The 27,329-nt window shown below is 38.2% G+C and overlaps 2 protein-coding genes across 3 annotated transcripts in view; one reads left to right on the top strand and one right to left on the bottom strand.

Annotated features, from left to right (window-relative positions):
- CORIN (corin, serine peptidase) overlaps positions 1-19,234 on the top strand; it is a 201,746-nt gene extending 182,512 nt beyond the window's left edge. Inside the window, exons 21-25 of the mRNA XM_039845302.1 lie at positions 1,842-1,891; positions 2,035-2,209; positions 11,685-11,956; positions 14,073-14,206; positions 18,118-19,234. Coding sequence (XP_039701236.1) covers positions 1,842-1,891; positions 2,035-2,209; positions 11,685-11,956; positions 14,073-14,206; positions 18,118-18,300 — 814 coding nt within the window. The 3' untranslated portion in view covers positions 18,301-19,234. The remainder of the gene's footprint in view (positions 1-1,841; positions 1,892-2,034; positions 2,210-11,684; positions 11,957-14,072; positions 14,207-18,117) is intronic.
- Positions 19,235-20,945: 1,711 nt separating this feature from the next.
- ATP10D (ATPase phospholipid transporting 10D (putative)) overlaps positions 20,946-27,329 on the bottom strand; it is a 106,733-nt gene continuing 100,349 nt past the window's right edge. For both annotated transcript variants that reach the window (XM_039845138.1, XM_039845139.1), the window contains one exon: positions 20,946-22,792. In XM_039845138.1, coding sequence (XP_039701072.1) covers positions 22,435-22,792 — 358 coding nt within the window. In that variant the 3' untranslated portion in view covers positions 20,946-22,434. The remainder of the gene's footprint in view (positions 22,793-27,329) is intronic.

Raw genomic sequence — 27,329 nt, 5'->3', positions numbered from 1 at the left:
TAAGTGATAGCCTTTCAATTCAAACCAGGTTTATCTCCAAAGCTTTTAATACGTGCTAGCAAAGCCATTTTTTAAGAAGTCCAAAGAAGAAAACTAAAGGTGGGTCATTTTTCTTTAGAATGTTTTGACATTTTCCCCATAGACCAAACTATGCAACTAAATTTCTGAATATTTGTCAACTGAAGTACTTCCTCCAAATCAATGACCCGAATCTTTCAAAAGAATGATTTGTTTCCTCAAACTGGGAATGCCAGAAAAGCCCTTTCAGGTCAAATACACACATAAATAAATAAAGTAACTTATTCTAAATTGGGAGTTCGTAGAACTGGTTATAGTTCTGGCTTACTAAAAGATATGTGATCTTATATAACCATAGTTTCCTATAAAATAAAAAGTTGAGATGGATAATCTTTTCTTAGTCCTATAAGCTGTGATTTTGGACCTAACACGTAACAACTAATTAATGAGTTTCTCTTCCATGCCAGGTTCAGTGCTAAGCTCTGAGGGGAAATAGAAGTGAATGAGGGTAACAAGGGCCCTGGTCTCAAGGAATATACATTGTATAGATGGACAGAGAGATGATAAGCTAGTAAATAAAATGAATTTCAGGTATTTGGAAATGGTACAAAGATGGGAGAGAGAAAGGAGAAAATATAACTTTAGGTCGTAGCAGGGAAAAATGAATGTGCTTTTTTTTTGGTATTATATAATTTCTTGTATACAAATAATTACACAAATCCCCATGCAAATTTAGCAAGAAATAAAAATACAGTAAATCTTCAAAAAGGAATGTGTAAGTGACATAGAGATGAATATATATGTATATACATGTATAATATATACATGTGTATATATATATACATTTTTTTTCCTGAGAAGTCTAGGATTCTAAGCACATCACAGTATTTTTGACAGTCCCAAGTGTTTTGTCTTTTAAATAGTTACACTGTGAATAAATGCTTCATAGTTGGAAGAGAACTTTGTGATTAAAACTTGATATACCCTAAATTGAATTCATTGATAGATACTTGAACATGATTCATGTTCTTGCCTTCAAAGGTTAACTCCCATTTTTAGAAAGCTTTTCCTTTCTTGAACTCACACTTCCTATAAATTCTATCTGCTGATTCTGATTCTACCTTCTAGAGTTACATGAAATAAATGTAATCTCTCCTTCTTTCTGTCCGCTAATTATAGAACCACAGTTTAATATCAAGTCTTGGCAATATTTTTTTCCAGTCTAAGTATTCAGTTCCTTTATCTGTTCTCTAACTTTTTTGAAGTAACATTTTATTTCTTTCAAACTATCTCAACTTTTTTTTCGAACACACACGTCCTTTCCATAAGCATTAAAATCTGACATGTTCTTCTATGAAGCAGGTTCTATGAAGCAGCCCAATTCCCTTCCCCTTCTTCTCTCTACTTTGAAAATGATGGTTTGAGTTAATATTTTGGATGGTGCCATCAGCCAAGATGATGTGGGAAACTTTACTAATAATAGTTTCTCTTCCTATAAGTTTGAAATTATATTTCGATGATATTAAATAAACTAAAAAAATACATGGCGTATACCTGAAACTAATATAATTGCGCATGTTAGCTATATTCTGATTAAAATCTTTTTAAAATAAAAAAAAGATGTAAAAAAATTACCCCCACCCCTGAGGTGATATCTGACAATGACCCTGCCTTGAGAATTTCTTCACTTAAGTATAATCATTACTCAGAGAATGTGACCTTACATAAGAGTTGAGCCTATGTCTCGCTTTTCATTGATAGTATTTGAAGTGAACAATAACCACGTAACTTAATATTATATCATTTTATGTTTCCAAATCTAGGCAGTCCTGTCACAGCAGAAGTAAGATTTATCTTCTGTGCACTAAACAAGGTGAGAGGATGAGTGATGTAGCAATGGGATATGAACCGAATTGGCTCAGGGGGAAAAAAATGACCGCTGCACATGACAGCAAAGAACCAGTCATCTAGAGGGATTTGGCGGTGAGTCACACAGTCTTTCCTGCTCCTTGGTAGACTGTGGACGCCGCCCTGCCGCCCGAATGAACAAGAGGATCCTTGGGGGTAGGACAAGTCGTCCTGGAAGGTGGCCCTGGCAGTGTTCCCTGCAGAGTGAGCCCAGTGGGCACATCTGTGGCTGTGTCCTCATTGCCAAGAAGTGGGTTCTGACGGTCGCCCACTGCTTCGAGGGGTGAGCTGCACCTTTTATTTTTTGCTTTGCCTGGATTTTATCATTTTGTCACTTGGACATTCTTAGGGCACATGTAGTTCTATGAAGCCACTTCAGTGCAAAAGCCACTGTTCTACTTCCTGGGCCTTTATCTACTCACATTTCTTCTATCCTCAGTATCGTCAGCCTATATATATGCTGCTCATTTATTGGCAATGGATGTAACTTGCTTATGATTTATGGCCTAAAGAGGGAGGAAGAGAAAGAAGTTCAACAGGTTGACTCTCCAGCCAGCATTAGCTTTTCTCTAGTCCCGTTATATATATTAAATATATCTTAAGTTAAACGAGATGATTTACTTGAATACTACAGTGAAGTTAGGATCCTGGAGGACCTGGTGAGGAGTTCAGGAAGTAGAGTTAAAAGTACAATATGTGTACTAGTCAGGGTTCTCTAGAGAAACAGGCCAATGCTAGAGAGAGAGAGAAACTTATTTTAAGGAATTGGCTTGCATGATTGAGGTAGCTTGGTGAATCCAAAATCTAGTGGGCTAGGCCAGGAGATGGGAAGAGTTGCAGTCCAAAGGCAGGTAGCTAGTTGAATTGCTTGCTCATAGGAGGTCCGTCTTTGTTTTATTAAGGTCTCCAATTTATTGAGTGAGGCCCATTCACTTTAGGGAGGGTAATCTGCTTTACTCAAAGTCCACTGATTTAAATGTTAATTTTACCCAAAACACACCTTCACAGAAGAATCCAGAATAATGTTTGATCAAATATTTTGGCACCACAGCCCAGCCACGTTGGCACATAAAATTAACCATCACAATATGCTTAAAGGGAATGGAAAAGTAAGACCAACGGGAGATCTACCCTAAATTGACAAAAGTCACTACAGAATATCTTCATTTGTTCCGACTATCTCTTGTGTAGTTTAGGAGCAAAAAAACTAAACCAAACAATAACAACAATAAATAAACAAAAACAGAATATTCTGGGAGTCAGACATCTGGACAGTTGTCACTGCTTGGGGATGTTTGGGCCTTAGCTAGAAGGTTCTAAGGCTAGGGGCTGCAACTACAGAAAGTCTGGCAGTCAGTATTGCCTGGGGCCTTATGGTTCCCCTCCATATGGGACTCACAGCATGGTGGCTGGCATCCCCGAGAGTCAGCTCCCCCGAAAGGGAGCCAGAATGAAGCTGTGTCATTTTGTGACCCAGTCTCCAAAGACGCAACACTGCTTCTACTCTGTGGTTGGTCAGAGCCCTCACAAGCTCCACCCAGATCCAAAGGGAAGAAGCACAAAATTTCCCCCAGTGAGAGGAGTGTCAAAGGACTTGAGGACATTTTCATAAAACAAACAAATAAAAACACCATATCACCTATTTGATTTATTTGTAATAATTTTATTAAAAGTAATATTAAATAATAGAAAAAATTAAAACAAAACAACTCACAGTTCTAGCACCTAATTAAATTGATTATTTTCATTAGATGAGGTTAATTTCTAAGAAAAAATTCAATTTCTTTTTCTTTTTTTTTCCTATTTGTCTATTATTATTTTTTCTCAGCTTTGCCATGTACTGTGTGACCATGGGTCAGTTTGTTAACTTCTCTGGGTCACACTTTTCTCATCTCTGAAATGAAGGAAAAAACAGTTCCTGCCTCACAGGGTTGGTTCTGGCATTTAGTGAGATAGTCTGTGTAAAGCCTCGAGAACCATGCATGGTATCAGTAAGACCTTGATAAAAGTCAACATGTCTTTTTAAAAATTATTACTAAAATCATGCATTCCACCTTTTTCCTTAGCATTATGGGGTGAGTATTTTCACATTTTGTTAGCACTGTATGTATCTCCTCTCACATTCTACTTTCTCATCATCCTCACGCGTATACCCTGTTACAGCCTGGTGCATGTTCCTCCACAGCTATAAATAAATAAATAAATATTTCTCAAGGTGTCATTGTTTACTTCGAATTTAGAATCACGCTATAATTTTGTTCATAATTTGCTTTTCTCATGTAGCAGTATATCATAGATATCGCTCTAGGTCAGTTGATGTAGTTGTAGCTCATTCTTTTTCCAATCTAAATGGTATTCCACAATGTAGATTTACCAAAACTTTTTGTATTATTCTCCAGTTGATGGACATTCAGGTTAGTTCTAATCTGCTACCATTTTAACAGTCAGCAATATGTCTTCTTATACAAAGATACTCACCCTCTTGTTTCTGCAGGATAGAGTCCTAGCACATGTATTTAGTTCCACATGAGGTTACAAAGGTGAATACATGTTTCCTTCCTTGGAGTGCTAACCTAGTGAGGACATTTTGACAAATAATAGAATATAATGTGATAAGTGACTATAAAATATAAATGTGTATGTCCAGTTGTTTGATTGCTTTTGCGGGGGAGAAGGGGAAATAAAAAAATCAAATCAGTATCTCCTCTTGAGAACATTTAGTGGGTAAGACTCAAAATGATTTGAAGAGTCTGTGTAGTATGTCAGGAAATACACTGCAATGTTATTGCTTCAGAAGGGGCCAGATGTTTCCAGATGTCTTTTCCAGTTCTTATTTAAAACTTCATGATAAGCAGAAGATTACACTAGCAAGAGCACATTCATCAAAAAATGATTACCTAAATGAATCCAACAGTTCTTTAAGGGAACAACATTCTTTACGTGCTAGTTAATCCAGGTTCATACGCCACTTTTGTCATTTCCTTATGTGGTATCCAAGTTTCCTCTTTCAGTGACAGATCCGTGAAGTTAAGAAGAAACCTTGCAATAGAGGAGAAATATGTGTTTATAATTAAGGAAATGGATATGATATCAAAGGGCTTAGTGAAATTTCATTGAACACTAAACTTAACAGAACTGTCAAGAGGGACCTGGCCTATCCATAAGCAACTAGAAATTGCCCAGCTTCAAATAAGCCTTCATCTGGATGTGTGCTAATAGCTCTGATTCTGTTTTACAGTCTCTCCAGTGGCCCTTCAAGCTTCTGAGAATTTCTAAATTATAAGCCTTACTTTCTGCTGGAGCTATGAATTTCTACAATTAATGGGATTTACTTTATATCCTGATCCCATACTTTGGCAAAACCCAGTGTAGTTCCTCTTGAGCCTGTCTCTTTTAATTATATTGGTGGAAAAAGACAAATTTGTTTTACTCTTCCATAGAGAGGTATTTAAAAATCCCAAATGAAAATGAAAAACAAGATACTAAGCTGATCAAGTCCTACATGCCTTAATAACAATTCAACTTCAATAGTTCTAAGGAAGAAAGACTAACGTTAAGGGGCAATATAACAAGCAATTTTCCTGCCTTCTCTCACCTTTGAAAGACTGAAGGATGAACTTCCTAGGCTGGCACACAAGTAGTAATTTCTCTCCAGGGAACCTGTATGAAAAACTATCATCCTACTTTATGACCGTAATCCCTAACCCTGCCAAGGCACCCTTATCTTGATTTCTACCATAGACTTCACTCTATCAAGACTTTGGTTGCCTGTCTACACTTCTCCCCCTATTATCTCAGTCCATCAGTCTCCTTTCTTCCTCCAGCTAACTTAGTGCTTTGGCCTTGTCACTTCAGTCCTCTCACCGGGACCTTCAACTTCTTTGTCCCTAGACCTTTCTTTTATACATATCAGACAGACCTCCAACAAAGAGTCGATGTGAATACCACATTTTCTAACTGCATATTCATGCTCTTCAGAACCAAAGGAGAATATTACCCAAAATGCTGATTGGTGCCATTGCTTGGACCTTTAATATTACTCAAAAATCTTTTCACTTATTTCTGGACAGCTTTCTCTCTCATTCTTCACAGAACAAAATCATCGTGCTCACCCATCTGTCTTGCTCTAACAGTCTTTTAACACACTCAGAAAAGGACGTGAGAGGGTTGGTCTGACTTTTCATTACTGAGACCACGTTGCGTCTTCATGATTGCATCTTTATCTTCCAGGTGCTTACGAGCTACGGCAGTCATTCACAATTTGTTTTATCATTCCATCGATTTGAGGGATTTGATCCATTCTCATCAATAATAATGTCCACTGAAAGGGAATTCTCCACTTTGGATCTATAACTCCCCTGGGGTGCTATTTTTCAGCATCACTGGAGAGTTAGCAAATGTGGTTGTAAAAAGCCCTTGATGATTCTGACCTGACTCTATGCCCCCCACTGTTCTGTCCCCTATAGAGGTGTTCTCTGTCTTTCTCCCCTCTCTAGTACAAAAGGTCTGGGTCTAGAGTGTGGACAGCTGTTGGCCTAAACTGTGGGCCAATCCCCATAGTTTCTGAAGCTTTCAGAAACTAGGACCTCTTCCCCTTTCAATCTTTGTAGTTACTGTTTCTTCTAGTCTTGCAGGGACTACCTATCCATGTGCTCTGCACCTGTATCTGAACAACTGACCACTTCTGAAGGATAACACACACCTGTCTGCTAACTGAGCACATGTCAAATGTATGATTATGAATCTTAAATGAGCATCTAACAATATGGGACATTTCCAATATATTTCTGTAGCGAAGTCACTTTTCTACCCTCAGCGATATCTGTTTGACATCCTTTCCCCACTCCTCTGATCTCTTTCACTCTCCACTGATTTCACCTCATACTTCACGGAGAAAACAGACACCATAATATCTTTCACCTCATCTCATCCCCAGTTCCAACAAATTACTTGTATCTATGACCACATCCCTTACTTTCCCTTGAGTCATGGTAGAAGATGTATTTCTGATCCTATTTAAGAACAATCATATCCCCTCTCATCTTTTCGATGACTTTATTCCTAAAATCATCACTTCAATTTTGCATCATTAATTTTTCCCTTTTTGCTGGATCATTACCTTTAGCAAACATGCTATAATGTCACTAATTTAATGCCCCTTCTCTTGACTTCACAACCTTCTTCAACTATTGCTCCATTTGACTACTATTCACAGTCGAACTCCTAAAAGTTTCCTACAGTCACTGTCTCCACTTTTCCACTTCTCCACTTCTCATTTTCTCCTCAACCTACTCCAGCCGGGCTCTCATCAAGGTCACTACAAAAACGGTATTTATCAAAGTCTTTAACTACTTCTATTTTGTCAAATCCGAAGGTGAATTTTCATTTCCAGCTCACTGGAACTCTCCCCAGTATATTGTCACTACATCCTTCTTGAAATATTTTTTTTCACATTTCTTTTAGAGTAACAACAACAAAAAATTATTGTTTTTCTCTTATTTCACAGCCTTTCTCCTTTTCCTCCTTTTTTAGGTCACTGAATGTTTTAGTGTTCCAGAGTTGTGATAGACTGCAGGTTTGTGTCCACCCCTCCATTCATATGTTGAAACTCTAACCCCAAGTAGGATGGTGTTTGGAAGTGGGTAATTAGACATGAGAGCAGAACCTGCATGATGGAATCAGAGTCCCTATAAGAAAGTTAGTGCTTGCTCTCTCTTTCATTTTCCCCCTCCTTCCTCTTCTCCCTCCTCCCTGATCCTCTTTCTCCATCTCTCTCTCTGCCCCCTCTGCCTTATAAAGATACACCAAAAAACCAGCCATCTCTAAACCAGAACCTGACCATGCTAGCACCCTGATCTAGGCCTTTCAGCCTTCAGAACTGTAACAAATCTTTGTGGTTTAAGACACCCAGGCTATGGTAATTTGTAATAGCAGCATGAGTTGACTAAGACGTGGGTCCAATTCTTGGCTTTCTTATCTATATACTAAAACATGGTTTCAAATACTTGTTCATATTTGAACAAATATGAATATCAAGTATTGATGAATATCATATTTGGATATCAGATATGAATATCAAATACTTGTTCATGACTTCCAAATTTCTATCTCTAACCCAGACCAGATTTTTCCCCAACCACCACCCCCACCTACCAACTTTACACATATATATTTAACTATTTAGATGAGATGTCCATTTGAATGTGCAATAAACATTTGACCATTTGCATGGTCAAAACAAAACTCGATTCCTTACCTCTCCCACTGATCAAATAACTGTGTGGTTCACAAACTTTTCCCATCTCAGTAAAAGGTATCATTATCCACTGGTTTGCTAATACATCAAACCTAGGAATCATCCTTAATTTTTCTTACATTTACTTTAGCAGTAAATTCTGTAGGATCTTCCAAAATATTGTTCTGACCCAAACCCCTCTCAGCATTTTCATGCTATCATTCTAGTCCAAGCCACTACTGTAACAAGTCTTCATTATTATATTAACTTCCTAGGGCTGCCATAATAAAGTACCACAAGCTGGGTAGCTTGACCAACAGAAGCTATTGGTTTTATAGTTCTGGAGGCTAGAAGCTGAAGAGCAAGGTATTGGTGAAGCTGGTTCCTTCTGAGGGCTGTCAATGACAATGCATCTCACCTAGATTCTGGTGGTTTACTGTCAATCTTTAGCATTTCTTGGCCTGTAGAAGCATCACTCTGATTTCTGCCTTCATCTTCACATAGCATTCTCTTTGTGTGTATGTCCGTCTCCAAATTTCTCCTTTTACAAGGACATCAGTCATATTGGATTAGGACCCACCCTAACGACCTCGTTTTAGTTTTGGTTACCTCTGTAAAGACCTTATCTCCAAATAAGATCATATTGAGACGTACTGGGGATTAGGACTTCAACATGTGACAAACCAATTCATAAAAACTATTAAAACAGTTTCCTGTTTGGTCTTTTGACTATTCTTATTTCTTTAATGTCTTTTGTCTACATAGTGAGATAGTGATCTTTCTAAAATCTGACCATGTTACTCCTTCTGCTTAAAACCCTATGATGGCTTTTCTTTATAACAAAAATAAAACCTTCTCATCATAGCCTTTTAAGATTTAGTCCTACCTCTTTGACTGTCCCTTCCTCTATTCTCCCATCAATCACTGGGCTCCAAACATCTAGCCTTCTTTCTGTCCCTGAAATCCTCCATGTTCATTCCTACCTCATCACCTTTGAACTTGCTGCTTCTGCAGTTTAGAACATTTTAGTAGAGTTACAAAATTGCCTCCTTCCCATCATTCAAGTCTCGCTTTTGTTAAAGGCCATACCTACCCATCTTAGCAAAAGTAACCCTCCACCAGTCATCTCTTTATTACATTATCCTATTTTTTTCACTTCAGAGTGCTCAATACACACACACACACACTCATTCTAGCCCAGTAGAATGAAAGCTCTATAAGGGCATGAGCTCTGTCTTCCTCAGCCCTGTGTTTTCATTTCTTTTAGCATGGCATATAACAGCCACTCAATAAATATTTGCTAATTAACTAAACAGCCCCTTCTCAGTGTTTCTTAGTAATCACATCCGTAGTTCTTTCAGTTGTTAGGTCTATAATTTATCTGGATCTAGAAATGTTAATTCATCTACAGAAGGTCAGTGATCTCTCACTGTCTCCTCTCATATCTTAGACCACACACGAGTTCAACATTTCAAAGCATTAAACACTTGGAAAATGAATCTTCTGGATTTTGCTTGAAGATCATTCTCCTTGAATAGAGAAATGGGAAGTAAAGGAAATTTTACATAGTTCTGCTGTGTCTTAGTTATCTACTAATATTATTTGCCACAGATAAAAATTTTCCTCTTTTCATGTTTTTATACATTATTTTGCTGAGAAGCTATTTTTATTTTTCCTACTTTTTAAGCAAACTCCTGCTCGCTCTATGACTAAGACTTTGACAATTGCTATGGTTCCATGCCACTCTTTTCTGATAGACTTCCCAGTTTCAAAGCTCTGGGATCCTTATGTAGTCACATTTACTTTTTAGCTGATTCTTCATTTTCTTACTGCAGTCATTTGTGAGGGGAGCATCAGAATCTGGCACTGAAATTCTCCCATCTCTGTTGAGCTGTACTTGCTTTATATGTCTCAAGATGCATGATCATATCTGTCTTTTTTCCAAAACAGTCTGAAATCTGATTCTTGAAGGTCTAAGATATATATCTGACTATCCTATTCTCTTGATTTTTTAAACCCTGGGATAGTAGAATTGTTCAATTTCTGCAGTTTCATCACTGATGGCTAGCTCTCCATCACATCTGGGAGATGCGGTCCTGCAAGCTGCCGCCCTATCGTCACCAGTCAGTCTCCACCCATCCTAAGTGGTTTCCTTTCCCTTCTGTGGTTAGCACCTGATTCCTATGTCGATGCCTGTGGAGCCTTCTCTTTGTTTCAAAGAAGTTTAGAAGAAAGGGATTTAAAGGACCAGCATTCTGGTCTGTTACCATCACTTAGAAACTTGGTGCCTTTAGGTGAGTCACTCATTTGCTCCAAGTCACTGCTTTCTCATTTATAAAATGGAATTAGAATTCCTATTTACATCTCATGGTTGGCAAGAAGACCATTTGAAATAATGTGTATAGAAATATGTTATAAACTTGAAAAGTAGAGATCTTACACTAATGAAGAAACCAGCCTGCTAACCTATTTTGCTTGTATACATTTTAAAAATTTTAGCCAGCATTTAAAACTGTGGATATTTTACATTTCATCCAGAACTTTGGCTTTCTTTGAACAGCAGGAAGGGCAGGTTGTTGGGCATTCTAACATGACAGCAATCAGCAGGAACTGAGAGACAGATAACCCTTCAGGTGGGCAGGGTTCCTGGTGTGACACACTCTACTTATTGATGTACATCAAGCCCCTTTGTGTATTTACTTTGTGGTCACCCTATTCTAAAGTCTATTCACCGTGTGTATTACAGAAACTTCTTTAGAAACACCAAGGGCAGAGCATAATATTAAAAGTAAGAGGTTCATAAGATTTATAGAACAGCAATGATGCCGTTGCATGATATTTATTACAAATTTGATAACCTTTAAACTACCTCCAGATCTCCACTTAGCTATACTATTTCTGGAGTAAGACTTGCAAAATAGAGTGATGTCTATCACAGTTGTTATAAATATTAATTTTCTTTTCCTAAAAAGAAGAAATATTAAATAGAAGATATTAAAGCAAAATCGCAAAGGGTGAAAGGAGGGGAAATTTTATGCGCTCATGAAAAGATGTAAATAGACAATCTCTAAACTTGGCTAGCTTAATGAAGTGAAAATGTTCCATTTTCATGGGATCGGGTGAGGGTGGCCGGCGTGGGGGAGGGGCGGGCATCATGGGCACAGCACCGAGGTTTCTGTTTCCCCCAGGAGAACGCGGGGTGGGTTCGGCGTCAAGGGCACAGAAGTGGGACGCGTCCTGGCCACTCGACCGTCCACCTGCCCTTTCCAGGTACCTAGTGCGTCCCAGTGTGGAGATTTAACGAAGAAAAGAAAAGAAAATGTGACATTTTCATGTCTAAAACTAGAGATGAGTATGGCAAATTGCAAATCAAAGTGAATGTTTATTGTGTCCAGAGCTGTGGTGCCTGACTCTGTGTAAACCCCCCTGCCGCTACTGCTATAGTGCATCCGAGATACGTAAGTAGCTGAAGTTTCTCTCTAGAGAGTTTAAAATGCCAACAGCTCTTGAATTATTATTTTAGGAGAGAGACTGCTGCTGACTGGAAAGTGGTGTTTGGCATCAACAATCTTGACCACCCATCATCATACATACAGACGCGCCTCGTGAAAACCATCATCCTGCACCCTCGCTACAGTCGAGCAGTGGTGGACTATGACATCAGCATAGTGGAGTTAGGAGAAGACATCACCGAAACTAGCTACGTCCGGCCAGTCTGCTTACCCAGCATGCTGCAGTCATTAGAACCTGATACATACTGCTACATCACAGGCTGGGGGCACATGGGCCACAAAAGTAAGCCAGGGTCGTCAGCAGCACTTGTTTTCAGCTTGTAACTAAAAACACTGGGTTATTTCCTAGCTTTTGGCAATGATTTCTCATTTTCACTTCTAAAAGTATAGCCGCAAATGGTAAATACTAAGTATGTGTATCACAGTCTCCTTTCTATGCAAATTGTCGATGTCCGTACTTTATCACTGGCACTTAACCTGCCAAGCTCAGATGCGACCTCAAAAATCCTTCTCAACACCTCAGAATCTTTCTCCAGGGATCCACTAACAGTGTTTTAGAGTTGCTGTGTAGGATGAGACCTGTCAGTCATCCCTGCTTGGGTGGTCTCCATTGATGTTTTACACTATCTGCAGGCAAATGCACTCGGAGCCTTTATCTAGCGGTTAGTCAGTTGCATTCCTGCAGTAAGGCTGCACAGTCACATTTCCAATTCTGCATTATGATTTGGTCTTGTCAACATCTTTAACACAACTTGTAAGTTCTAGAAAGAAAACCAATATGCTATTTGCCTATTTAAAGTGATTAAAATTGTTTGGCTCCCTAGATGATTTAAACATACAAAACATAGAAATTTAAAAATTTGTAGTAATTACTCCCAGCCCCCAGAATGGACTCTCTCATTTTGCTTAACTCATTAAAAGTTTAGAGTAGGAATTTAATCAAGGAGACATTTTTCTTTAAGGATAATTCCCGGCCACTCCGATTGTATCACGGGCACTGCCATGGCTCTCAGGAATGGTGATGCATGTTGGTGTCCTGTTTGTTATCTACCTTAACAACTGCCAATTTGAAGGACAGTTTTTTTTTTTAATTTAATCAGATAGATTTTGAGCTGAGTTTATTTTCATATGATCAATTGAGGAGAGAAAGAAAAATTCAATAGAAGTTAAGTCAATGACTTCTGAAAAGCTCCCATGTAAGAACTTTGACTGTATATGATATCGCCATTCCTGCACATCTTGGTTTCTAAAAGCTATAATTAGTACTGTGACGTGAGATAAGAGCAGTATATACTTTCCGTTGCCTCTACTTTTATTGTTCCCACAATATCCACACCAATTCAGAGCAATAATGTAAATATCTCACAAACCACATATATAGTATAGCATAAAGAGCAAGGGTCTGAATTCAGTGAAAAAGATCTGATTGACCCTGATTGTACCACTTTCTAGCTTTCTATACAGTAGACAAAATAATAGCAACTGTCTAAGTCACAGGATTATTGTAGATTAAAGACGGTAGGCTCAGAGAATGCTAAATGGAAGTGTTAGTACCCAATACATGTCAGCAAAGGTTTTCATTACCATTCATTCTTTTGACAACTCATAAAACTTTCACTGTCTGCATCACATCGATTTTTCCAAACATGATTCTTTCTTCCAGTAAATTACCCTATCCATATGCACTGCTCCACCATCACTATAAAAAAAGGACAGTGCGTATAATTTTGTAGAATGGTAAAACAAAAATTTCATGCTTTGAGAAATCCATTATTATTCTACAAGAACTTTGAAGCAAATTGGAATTCACATATTCTCTCTGCTAACACTAAAGAATGGCTTTGTTCATTTCAATATCTCTGTCATATATTCTAGGGTTAAAAGTTCTTACCTCAACTAAGGGCTACAATAGCACATGGTGAGGCACATTCTTCAAACCCAGGATAGGGCAGCCCTCCCTCTGTCACAGTGAACAGGTGTTGAGACCGGTAGCAGAATAGGGCTGATGTGCTGAGCTGACACTGAGCTGGCAGCCTCCTATCTGGGGCCGAGTCATGGACTTATTATTTTTCATTTTATTGCAGTGGCTGTTGTTTTTATTACAGCATATATAATAAGAGGGAGAAAGATGAGCCAAGTTACCTAACCAAGTTACTTAATCACTCTGTGCCTCTGTTTTCTCAATGAAAAAAAAAAGAGGTTTGACTAGATGATTGCTCTTAACACTTCTAATTGGAAAATTCCGATTCCAAACAAGCCTTGTCTTTGAAATGACATTTGGAATAAAGTATATGTTTTTTGGGGTATAAAAATATAATCATTTTATATATGGCTAGCCTAATTTTTGAGTCACTTAGGCCTTTTATGCATTTATTTTTTCTTCTTTTTAAAAACTCCAGTGCCTTTTAAGCTGCAAGAGGGAGAAGTCCGTGTTATTTCTCTGCAGCAGTGTCAGTCCTACTTTGACATGAAGACCATCACCACCCGGATGATATGTGCTGGCTACGAGTCTGGAACAGTTGACTCGTGCATGGTAAGTTACTTCCTGGTTACCGAGGCAATTCAGTTCAGCACTAACTACAATGGGTCCACATAAACTCATTTTTATGCATGCGTGGCCCTTCGGAAATATTTTTTGAAAATTGTTTGTTACCAGATATTTATTCACAGTGTGGCTTCCGTCATCCGGTCCCCAAGCGACCCGTCTTACTACCTCCATGCTCTTTGCTCAGGTTGCCTTCGGCTTTCTCATCCACTGCATGAGGAAAGGCACCTAGACCAGCAACAGGAGGAAAACACCATTGTTCTGGTCTATGTCACTGGGCCATTTTAGTGGCTAAGACAAATGCATGTCTAAGAGGAGCAGGTTGTAATCATGGCTCCAACCAGGCTGCCCCAGGAAGGAGGGGAACACCAAAAGATGTTTCCTCTGTCAGGGGATGGCATTAAAACACACACAATCCCAGCTTCCCAGGTGTGTGACAGAGCTACCTCCATCTCAGCACATGGTCACATTGACATAGTTTAGGCCTGCACTTAATTGTCGGCATGTCTTCAAATGTCACTGAACATGATCTTCAGATCCTCAGGATTCCTGGTCACAACAATTCGTAGACTGTGCTAACTTAGCCATTCAGGGAAGCATTTTATTTTTACTTAAAAATTTATTGAATAGTGTACTGGACTGGCTTCCAGGAAAGGATAAAAAAGTATAAGCACTTAAAGAAGCTTATGACATAGTAGGGTCAGCAGTTATCATACTTCACTGCTAGGAAGCACTGTCATTTCACTGCTTTGGAGTAGATCGAATCGCCCCCTCTCACCGACATCATAGAATTGAGGAAGAAATGCAACAATGTGTTACCACTAACCTAATAAAACACTTTTGCTTACCTTATTTCAGAGTGGGCAAATCAGGGGATTGGAAATGGCCCAGTGGTGATTTCTTAGACAGTTGTCAGGGGAAAGAGGGAGGCAGATGGATGGCTCCCTGAGTTTCACTGAGACCATCTTCCCTTTGGCCTTGTGACCACAAATTATTCAGCTGAGGTGAGCAGTGGTAGAGGAATCCCTGCCTTCCATGCAAGAGGTCCAGGTTTCATTTCCTAAGCCAAAAAGTGTTTTGGGAGGCAGCATGGTGTGGCGCTTGGGACATAGCATTTGCAGCCTGAAATATCTGGGCTGTATCCCATCTCTGCTAGTATGAACAAAGTGACCTGTCGAAGTTGTCTGACCTCTCTAGAAAGTTTTCTCATGAGTAAAATGGGGCTGATTCCAATTTGCAGGGTGTTTTGAAGAGTAAGTTAATAGATATGAAACCCCTATCTTTCACATACCTGTGTGTGATGTATGCCACATACACTGAATGAATAGTAATTTTACAAATGTTAACATCTATCAGTCGGTGCTTACTTTGTTGCAGGATCTCTTCCAAATGCTGTATAATTACTCATTTAATCCTTACACTCACTCCTTGCGGCAGTACCATTGTTTTTCCTAGTTTACAGATCAAGAAAAGAAAGGAACAGAGAAGTTGAGTAATCTACCCCATATCACCCAGCATGAAGATGGTAGAGTGAGGATATGAACCCAGGAAGTCTGGCTTCAGGATCCACATTTTGGGCTGCTATACTATCCTACTAGCAATGATTAATGTGAACACATTTCTCCCTGCCCCCAGAATGTCTTGGTGTTCTACCAAAAAGTAGTGTCTCTTTATCTCTTGGTAATTGCTAAGGGCGGGGCAGGAAGAAAACTTTCTCCTTGAAAGAAAATTGAAGGCTATGCACAACACAGGCACAGGCATGTTCATATTATGAGGTCTCATGGGAACCAAGTCATGCCAGCTTCTACAGCAGTAGGAATTCAGTGCTGTGGATATCTCAAATGCATACCAGAGGTTCTCTAACATGACCCCAAGTAGAAAACAACAAAACACAAAACAAACAAAAGCTACTTTTTACTAGGTCTGGAGCAAGACTGTTCATCGGAATCTCTCATTATCTTCCTTATTAACGGAACACACTGAAAGCCATGGGCACCTTTGTTAAGGCCTGAAAATCAAAGGGATCAATGCTGGAGCGAAACACAAGCTGTGGCCTAAAGCCCAATAGTGCTAAGAGGGAAATAGGACCAAAAAGACAGACCAAATTGTGCCTCAGCTGTATTCTCCCTTTCGTTTTTAATTGCTGCTTCTTCACCTATTGTTTTCGTCCTTACAAAGGTCTGCTGCCTCACTGAGCCCATCTCAAACCCACATCTTAGGAAGGCACTCTTGTTCCTCTCCAGCTGGAAGAAATCGCTCATTCCTTTGAAGACACCTTTATTTATAGCACTTAGATTTTGCTTTCATGTAAAGATATTCTTGTTACCCAGTGGCCTTTTGGCCTTTAGGAACAAAAGTAGTGACTTCTTCATCTGTGCAGATTCTAGCATGGTGTTTGCAAAGAGTAGATGCTAAATAATTATTTGGCTAAATTTCCGATCTGGAAATGTAGAGCTGACCCATAAACATGTTCCATTTTAAATCACTCTCTGGCATACTAGCTCAACCTAAATAAGTTAGCATCTTCACATTTCTTTTATATAAGGGGAGGTGAAAATATGTGTGGGTTATGTCTAATAAAAATACTTCCAGTAAATTTTGCTTTAAAAAATTCAATTAGGCTTTTGAGGAGAACAACATATTCAGTCCCTTGCAAGGTCTATGCTTTTTATTTAGGTTTATGGCAGTGGTAAGTTATGAACGTAAAGATTACCACTTCCGCAAAAGCACACAGCAAAATTGAAATTCAGTCATATTCACTAACATTTCTAGGAAGCAAGATATCTCAGTAGTTATAGAGTTGGAGTCATGGTGCCAGACTGCCTGAGTTCAAATCCTAGCTCTGCCAATGAACAAGTTATAAACTTGTGCTTCAGTTTCATTATCTCCAAAATGGATATAATAATTATTATTGTTAATATCAACTCATAGGGATTTCATAAGGACTAAATGACCTAATACAGGGAAAGTGTTTAGAAGAGCATCAGTAAACATGATTATTATTTATTCTCCAACATTGCCAAGTGGGAATGACCATAGATATACTTCCAGTTTGAAACTCTTGTAAGGCAAGGAATATTCGTAAATTTTCACCATGAGTTCACGTACTTCCTTATTTTCTAGAGTATCAATCCATCTCTTCTGAGGCAGTGGAGAATACACTTCTCTGACCTACTCTGATCTTTTCAAATGCAGCAAACATTAACATCTATAAAGTCATATGTATGCAAAAGAACTGAATAAACTAAATTGTGACACTTAAACTTACATATTAAGAATGAAAATCTCTGTGCATGTAAGATAAAATATAGCCTATAAATAAAATACTTCAAATAATTCTTATATGGTGTTTTCTATTCAAGTATGCTAATTGAAGTGGTACTGAAAACTATTAAGAAATGCAGTAAGTGGTCCCTGAGCGTGCTTTATTTAAGGCATTCGTTTCATAGCAAGAATCTTGAAAGTAGTAGTGACTTCGGAATATTTTTCTATACTGCTTTGTGGGAAGAAAATCGAATATCCCGTTTTTGGTATTTTCTACATTTGTAAAATGGATCAAATTTAAAGAATAAATTATGAGAGAACCAATAGTGATAGAATAAATTTAAAAATATGACATATTTTGATAAGTATGAGAAATATCTAAAAAATGTCTTCTGATTTCACAGAAAGAATATATTCCTTTGCCAAATCACTGTCCTTTTCAAATTGAGTTTAAAATATCCATTTGAAAGTTCCATTTGTATAGTGAAAAGCATGTTTCCTCCATAGGTTGATAATAATACTTTGTTGAAATTTTCCAAAGTTAAGCTGGATTTGGTTTTATTGTATCCTCAGGATAATATGGACATTAGGACTCTGAAATACTAGTGACTAACATCCACTGCTATTCATTACAGGGGGACAGCGGTGGACCTCTTGTTTGTGAGCAGCCTGGAGGACAGTGGACATTATTTGGTCTGACTTCATGGGGCTCTGTCTGTTTTTCCAAAGTCCTGGGGCCTGGAGTTTATAGCAATGTGTCATACTTTGTTGAATGGATTGAGAGACAAATATACATTCACACCTTTCTCCTAAAGTAAATCCAAAGATGATCAGAAACTTTGCCAGCGACACTCAAAGAACGTGGCCTTCTTGACTGTGGAGAGCTTCCTGCAGAGAACTGTACAGAAGAACTTTCCGTGGACGAGAATGCTCAAGAGTGCACTGCAAATTTTCATGTTTGTTTTAGTCTAATGTAATTTAGGTTTTTTTCCCCCAAGTTTATTTCTATCTTAAGTTCAATGAAAATTTTTTTGTTTTTGTTTAAGAAGCAAAGCATATATTGTTCTTTTGTCAGCCTAACATCGACTAACACAAAATTATCAACTGTGGAGAGAGTTAAGTTAATGAAGACGCTAAGGTAACAGGTTATAAAGTTCCCTCTTATCCAGTCACAAAAGGGACATTGAGATCCAGGTTGACTAATCTTTGCCAGCTTTTGCTTCTTAAGTACAATAACATAGTGGCAACTTTTAATATTAACATTGAAGACTTGCTTTTGATTTATTAAAAGTCAAGATAATTTACATGCTTAAATTATTTACTATTACTCTTCTAAAGTCTGCAAAATTCTGCGCACTAATGAAAGACCGTCAGAAGTAAAAGACAAGTAACATCCTTATAGGTAACTAAAATAGCAGGACACATTAAATGCAAAGCTCTTTAGACATCAGTATTAGCACTTGACATCATAGGATTGCCCATTCTGAATTCAATCAAGATTGTAATTTGGTATAAAAGTCTCCACAGAACCTTCCTATAGCTGGGGTTTGTTCAGTATATCAGTTGGCCACCTTGAGATTTCAACAACTAGGAAAATATTCACAGGAAATATTTTGTTCTGCCTATGTGACAATGAATTTGAGATTAAGCTTCACCAAAGGAGAACTTGTTTTAGACAGGACAGATGCAATTCTTTAGAAAGTTAAATTGCACGCCACCCCCAATTAAATATTTTCTAGTTTTCCTGTGTCTGTCCATTCCAAAAAAAGTACAGAAATGTATCTCAAAGCACAGGAAAACTTTGCATTACATTTTGCAATTTTCCTTGAAAGATGTTTACTCTCTGGTGTTGCCATTTCTTCCCATCGATAATTAAAACAAAGTTTTAAAGATGCCTTTTAAGCACTAGATCACTTTATGCACAGCAATTTCTTAATTAGTGGTTAAGGTATTTTTCCACACCGAAGAGCTTCAAAACACAAATATTCACATATACCTGATTTAATCAGGCCATCCATTTTGCCACATCCAAATGCCTTTGAACAGGTAAGATTTCCTACTGACCTCCACCAGCACCTGGACTGCCTCAGCATCCCACTTAGAGACTGCAATTTTATAAGTGTATTTTTGTACTATTTTCTTATGTGCCCACATATTTGAAATTCAAAAAGTTGTCCTGACACTTTTTAGGTTTATATCTTCTTCTGTAGTTTGTATAAACCTACTGAGAATGTAAAATCCAGCAACTGAATTTTGATCACAACTGTATGAAAGTTTAAGAACATGTCAGTTTCGTTATAGTTGTAGGTATATACTTAAACAACTTTTAGCCCTGCTCAACTTATGCTCAGTGAAATGTACATACTATACTTACTTTAAATAACCACTAATACAAATAAAACGGCATAAACTTTGTTTTTGTTGGATATGGAGCATGGATAGTAAGTCCTAGGAAACTGTCTCCCTCTATAATAGATGGCACCCAGCTTCCTGCCCGTCAAAATTTATCTTATATCTTACTCTCACAGGAACATGCTTATTTTAGATGACAGATGACTCTTTGATTAGTCTGAAATTAGAGGTTGCTAATGGTCTCAAATCACTGTTGAGTACTCTAGCCCTGTAAGAGTGTGAGGATCTTTAATGTCTAGAGTACATTTTGGGAAACTGATCCAATTCTTTCATAGCCTTTTGAGGCAAAATTATACCCCTAAAATGTGTATTAGTCAATTTCTTTTGACTACTAGGAGCAATAATACAGTGCTGGGTCCCCCAAAATTTGGTGAAATATGCTGCCTACCAAAATGCAACAGATCACATCAGTTTAGGTAACTTGTGTAAGAGTTATTCGCTTGTAAGTGAGACCTTTTTAAGACTCAATACAGATCACAGTTCTCTTTCACCTGAGGGCCAGATGTGTTTAAGAACTTAGAATTTTTCAAAAATTTAAAGACACACTTTAGCATCCTGCAAAAAATACAATTTTTGTAGCAAAATATATGAAAATTATATTGAGTATATAAACAGCTTCGCATATGTTTAGGGCACAGAGTTTGTGCCCAATTCATGAAAAATTTTTCAGTTTTCAGAGTTCTTGGGATTTCGGAATTGTGGATGAGAGACTGTGGCCCCATAGTACGAACACTCAAGACTTCTGTTTACTCACATGTACAGATACTTCACATTTTGGAGAATGACCTTATGTTTATAGTCTTTTTATCTCATTCTTTTTTATCCTTAGATTCTAACCCTTTATTTATTAGTTAATACATCTATCAGAAGATGATGATCTCAGGGAATGAATGTCAGCTGCTAAGAGGATGACAGATGATATGACAGCACTGATTTTCTACATATGAAGAAAGTCACAATATTCTACTAAAAGTCATATTTTGGGATTTTCCTTCTAAGTTTTGGTACCAATTATAGCTGGATTCAATGAGTATCTGTAGGAGTGAAGACAGTTTTTCAGTACACGTTATTTATTAAACAATTTATTTAAAAAACACCCATAAGGAAGTGTAAAGCACTTCCATTAGCCACGTGGGATTCTGAAAGTTCTGAAAATTAGTCTATATAAAACACTATTTGCAACAATATCAGGAGCCTACAAAAAATGGTATACCAGGACAATAGGCAGCAGGTAGAAGATTAAGCCCTGAGAACAGTTTAATAGTCATTAAGACAACCTTGATATAGACACGGAGATTTCATGAAGGAAATTCTGGGTGATTTGTGGCTGATAATTTTCAGATGAACAGATAAGGAACTTTAAAAGAACTCAACAAGAACACATAATCTGGCCTTACTTGGTATAAACTAGTTTTTTTGTTCCAACTAAAGCCAGCACACATGATTTGCAACAGCAGTTAACCTGCTATAGACATTCAGGTCCTAAAATGTCCTAAACAAATTTTTCTAAGAACATCATGGAATCTTCCTGAGAACCACCTGTATTAATCTCAATTCACAATATCTCATTTTTAGAAGTTACAACACCAGAAAAGTTGCATGGTATCGTAAAATCTATGAACCCTCAAATGGTCTCCTGAAGATTGTTTTGAAATTGATTGTCTCATTCTGATCAGGCTATTGTCAGTTTTAGAGTACAGGAAATTGCCAAATGGACTGACCATAGGCTCAGTTGATTCTGTCTGCCTTAGCCATGGCCTTTTCCCCTTGATTAACATGTGCACAGAGGCAGACCTCAAGAAAGGTATCCCTTTGACTGGAAGCTGAGAGAGAAACATGTTCCCATTACCTGATGAAACCCTGGCATCCCCTGCCCCTTCCCAATGAAGGCTCCACCTCAGGAACACACTCGAATGGCCAGAGCGGTATGCCTAACATCCTTGGTCAGAAGACCAAAGGCATCTCCCCATTGGAAATAAAAAGCTATTAATAATCACTAACTATATTTTAAATAGTACCATTATTATCTTATAGTAGGTACACTGTTGTTTAAAAGGCTCTTGGGATTTTTTTCTTTGGAAATTAACCATTTATAACATTTTTTTCTATGTTGAAATCTCTGAGTCCTAACTAAACAATCTAAAACTACTTTTTTTTTTTTCTTAATAAAGAAAATCAGATTGGAGTCTGCTCATTTAAAGTATTTCTCTGGAAGCTGAGATTTCACAGTAAAATAACTACATCTCAAATGAATCCCCTTGAAAATGTCTATATATCTAAGACAATTAAAATGCTTTTACAAAATCCAAAAAGTTTCATAAAAGCATTTGATTCTGAATTATATATTTAACTTCCCCAAACTCTGTCCAGGTCAAATTCTATCCTCTTTTACAAATGTCTCTATAAACATACAATAAAGGTTATCTCACTGGCTTTTCCAAGCCCAGTAAAATGTTCATGTCCTTTAAGGGAGAATTCGAGTTCTTCTTGCTTGGTAGAGGTGCCTCTTCAAAGTCTCTCTTCCAAACCTGAAGGAATACTTACAAATCTAAAGAGGATATCCTGCTTTTTAAACCTGAGGGTCCAGTCATTCCTGAGGTCTTAGTTTCAGAGTAGTCTGAGTCTAACACAGTTTCACATATAGTTACGTTTCCTTGCTCCACAGCACAGGAAGTTGCTGACATCATTGCAAAGACATCAGAAGGGCCAGACATGGGTCTTCTTTCTGACTTGGCAGTTGAGTGTTCAGCATACTTAGATGTCACTTGACCCATCTTTCCAGCCCCTCTCCACTTCTTGAGGGCTTCAATCCTTTCCTCTGGAGTCAGTCTGTCAAAGTGCTTAGCCCTCAGAATTGGAGATGGAAATAGGGATCCCTGAAGAACTCGGTATACAAACCTAGGTTGCAAAAAGCATCATGGAATTACATTCATCTCACATGCATCATGGGACAAAAAATACTCATCAATTAAAAAAAGTAAAAGGCTCTAGTGGCCATTTGCCTCCTTGAAGAGGGAGGACAAACAAGATAAAAAAGAAGATAACAATATTAAATAAACTGATATTTGTAAAGCACTTAAGGAAAAGTGAGTATCCTTAAGTCCCTGTTAAATAACTAACATATAAAATCTATAACAGTAGAGATACCAATAATGCTACCTCACAGGCGTAATGTTAGGTTAAATAAGAAACTACAGGAGACGGCTCCATAGTGTAGTGGTTAGCACGTCTGCTTTACACACAGAAGGTCCTGGGTTTACGCCCCAGGTGGAGCCATGGACCATATCCTGAGTGCGCCGAGCCCCGGGTGCACGCCACAAGCGTGTGGGAGGAGACATCCCACTTTCAGAGATCTAGTTCTTAAAAAAGAGAGATGGCAACATCCGTAGGTCAGGGGTGGAAGGGTGGGGAAGGGAATTAGAGGGGGGAAAAAAAACTACAGCAGGCAGTATTGGCACATGCAAGTGTTCACAAAATGCCAGCTATTAATGTCCTAAAGCTGACAGTGTTTATGCTATTACAGCATTCTCAAAAACCTTTTGAGTTGCCAAAGTATGTCATGGGGATATATGCCATTAGATAAAAGGCTCCTCCACAGATTTTTTTCTGTATAATCCCATCTTCTCTCCTGGTGGCTGCAGAGATGGTTGAGGGGATCCATGAGTCACAGGTCTAATCTCTTAAGCACTAGCAAAAGGTCGTCCAGCTACATTCTTGGCCTTTTCTCTAGAGCACACCCCTAACAGTTAATCTCCTAATTTTAGTAACTTTCAAAATCTAGATAGGCTGAGGATTTCCTACATCTTGTTCCTTTTGGCTTACCAGTTCTTCTTTTCTCTTTTCTCTCACATTTACAATAAGCAACATGAAGAAACGAGGCCAAATCTTCAACACCTTGCTTGGAAATCTCAGCTAAATATTCAAGTTCATCATTTACAAATTCTGCTTCCAACAAAACAGTAGTGTTTTCTGCCACTATATTGCAAATATCCACTTATCTTAAATTCTCGATAACATATTCCTCATTTCTTTTTGAGTCTTTACCATCTGTGCCTTTAACTTTTACATTTCTAGCAACGTTCTGTTTGTGATGATATATGTATTTTCTAAGATGATATAAGCTTTCTCTACCATGCTCTTTATGAAATTCTCACCAGGAGGAATTTGAATGTCCATATTTCTACCTACAGTCTATTTAAGGAAGGCCAGTATTTTTCTATGATGTACCTCAAAATTCTTCCAGCTTCTGCCCATTATCCAATTTCAAAGCCAATTTCCACATTTTTAGGTATTTGTTACAGCAGCACCCATTTTCCTGGTACCAAAACCTACATTTGTTTCCTATGGCTGCTATAACAAATTACCATAAACTCAGAACTTAGAACAACAAAAATTTATTCTCCCATAGTTATGGAGGCCAAGGATTCTGAAATCAGTTTCACTGTGCCCAAATCAAGGTTTTAGAAGGCCCAGACTTCCTCTGTAGGCTCTACAGGAGAATTTACTCCTTGCCTCTTCCAGCTCCTGGTGGCTGTGAGCATTCCTCAGTTTGTGGCTGAGGAAACTAGTGCCTTCTCCTCTCCTGTCTGTGTCAACTCTCCCCCTGCCTTTCTCTTATAAGGACACCTGTGATTACATTTAAGGACAACTTAGATAATAACAAGATAATCTCCCCGTCTCAAGATCTTTAACTTAGTCACATCTGCAAAGTCCCTTTTGTGACATAGGGTAACATTCACAGGTTTCAGGGATTAGGACATACATATCTTCTAGGGGGTCATATTTCAGCCTACCACAACACTATTAGATAGAATTGTACAGTTAATACTCTTGAATGAAATTTCAAAGGCTCTAATTTTAATGTCCCTTCGTGGATTCTACAAGTTCATCTTGTAAGTGTTTTTAATTTGAAAGCTGGTAATAACAGTGAAAATTACAGAAATATCTCAGTTCAACAGTGATATCGTTAAGTATACAATGATAACCACCATATAACGACTCAGGTGGGTTTTTTTTAATGCACTTCTAGAAGGGATGTGCATTAGCAGCAAAGGTTTGTGACCATTGTGCCTTATGATGGCGTTACAGATTGGTGCTGGCCAACTTTTTTTCCCAATGGGCTAAGTAGTAATATTTCAGTCTTTGTGAGCCAGAGACTATCTTTCAGAACTATTCAACTCTGCTGTTAAGAGAGCAAAAGTAGCCATAGACAATATATAATTAATGAGTATGGCTATGTTATAATAAAACTTTGTTTACAAACCAGACAGCAAGCCAGATTTGGCTTGTGAGCCACAGTCTGTCAACCCTGTTAGAGAATAAGAGGAAATCACCATTGTTTAAAAAGATAGAACAACTATTTGCTATAGTGTTTTTAGCTAAACATTTATAAAACCATAAAAAAGTACTCCAACAGAGCTTAAAAAAAATCTATAGCTACAAACTTCTATAGCCATTTCCACCCCAAGCCATAATAGAAATGAAGTTAAACTAAAATGAGAAGGATAACTGAGGCCAGATAAGGGAGGGAAGTTGTACAGTTTTATTTACAGATCGCAGTAGACTGTTACTTGTCCCTCAGTACACATTATCCCTCTTCTTCCTTTCAGAAATCCACAGATTTTAGCCACTCAGAGTCTACAGACCAAGGTTCTAGTTAATGGAATATGAGCAGTGATGTGTACAACTTCTGGGGTATGCTATTACAAAAAGAAAAATAGAGAGAGAGAGAGAGAAAAGCTGCTTGCTCTCCATTTTCTCTTTCTTCCTCCTGCATGCAGACAAGGACTGAGATATGCTGATGATGACTCATTTTCAATCATGCAGATGAGGGCGACACCCTGAGGAGATGGCAGAATGAAAAGATAAGTCCTTGGATAGCCTCAAGGAGCAAACCTGGGTGACTTCAGAAACATGGTGAAGTGAGAGATGTCCACAGATCTCTCCCCTTGAAATAATAATAAGCCGAACATCTAAAACTCAACAAAAAACACCCGACCTGCACATCAGCACATCTGAGCAAGAGATCTGCACATAAGAGCTACCACAGGACAGAACCCCGGGTGTCAGGTGGTGGACTGGGAGAAACAAAGAAGCTGCCTCTCACAGCTGGAGCTAGCAGTGCAGTGAATTCTCTGAATAGTTTTGCATGGGAGAGCTGTGAGCTCCACACAACGGCGGTGCCTAGGGATCAGGGCAGAAAGCAGAGAAGTAGTGGGGACGGCAGAGAAGCGACAGTTGATTATTACCAGCCGCGGTTGTAAAACGTGAAGTTGAGCCGTAGCCCCGATCCCCTAACCAAGAGGTCCCCTCCTCCCATATCCTCCAAGACCGAATACCACAGAGCCCCAGGGAAATCTGAGCAAATGCTACCAAAACTGTTGCTAACACTGACAGGGACAGGGACTGAGACTGAAAGTAGTGAGCAGGATTGAATATTTATAAGAAAAAAAAGGCATTATTAAGAATGAGGCCCAACTTCAAACTATACTACAAAGTGACAATAATCAAGACGGCATGGTATTGGCAGAAATGCAGACACACGGATCAGTGGAACAGAATTAAGAGTCCAGAATAAACCCATATTTATATGGGCAAATAATTTTTGACAAAAGAGTCAAAAACATACAGTGGAGAAAGGAAAGCCTTTTCAATAAATGCTGCTGGGAAAACTGGAAAGACATCTGCAAAAGAATGAAACTAGACTGTTGTCTATCATCACACACCAAAATTAACTCAAAATGGATTAAAGACTTAAATATAAGACCTTCTATGCAATAAAATGCATAGAAGAAAACAAAGGAGCTAAACTCAAGGTCCTTGGGCTTAAAGAGGATTTTATGAATTTGACCTCAAAGGCAAGGGAAGTAAAAGCTAAAATAAATGAACGAGACTACTAAAAAGCTTTTGCTCAGCAAAAGAAACTGTCAACAAGGTAAAGAAACAACCATCTGAAAGGGAAGTAAAAGCTAAAATAAATGAACGAGACTACTAAAAAGCTTTTGCTCAGCAAAAGAAACTGTCAACAAGGTAAAGAAACAACCATCTGAATGGGAAAATATATTTTTAAGTAACGCCTCCAATAAGGGCCTAATATCCAAAATATATGAAGAACTCATACAACTCAGTAATAACAAAAAAAACCAAATGATCTAATTAAAAAATGGGTAGAAGACTTGAACAGACACTTCTCCCAAGAAGACATACAAATGGCCAACAAACATATGAAAAAGAAAGATGCTCAACATCTCTAGCTATTAGGGAAATGCAAATCAAAACATTGAGATACAATCTCAATAGCTGTTGGAATAGCTGTTATCAACAGGACAAGTAAGAACAAGTGCTGGAGAAGATGCAGAGAAAAAGGAACCTCATACGCTGCTGGTGGGACTGCAAATTGGTATGGACACTATGGAAAACAGTATGGATGTTCCTC

Source organism: Pteropus medius, unplaced genomic scaffold (genome assembly GCF_902729225.1).
Source record: "Pteropus medius unplaced genomic scaffold, Ma_sr-lr_union100, whole genome shotgun sequence".
NCBI classification, from domain to species: Eukaryota; Metazoa; Chordata; class Mammalia; order Chiroptera; family Pteropodidae; genus Pteropus; species Pteropus medius.
Note: the sequence above shows the minus strand (reverse complement) of the source record. Positions and strands in the feature narration are given on the sequence as shown.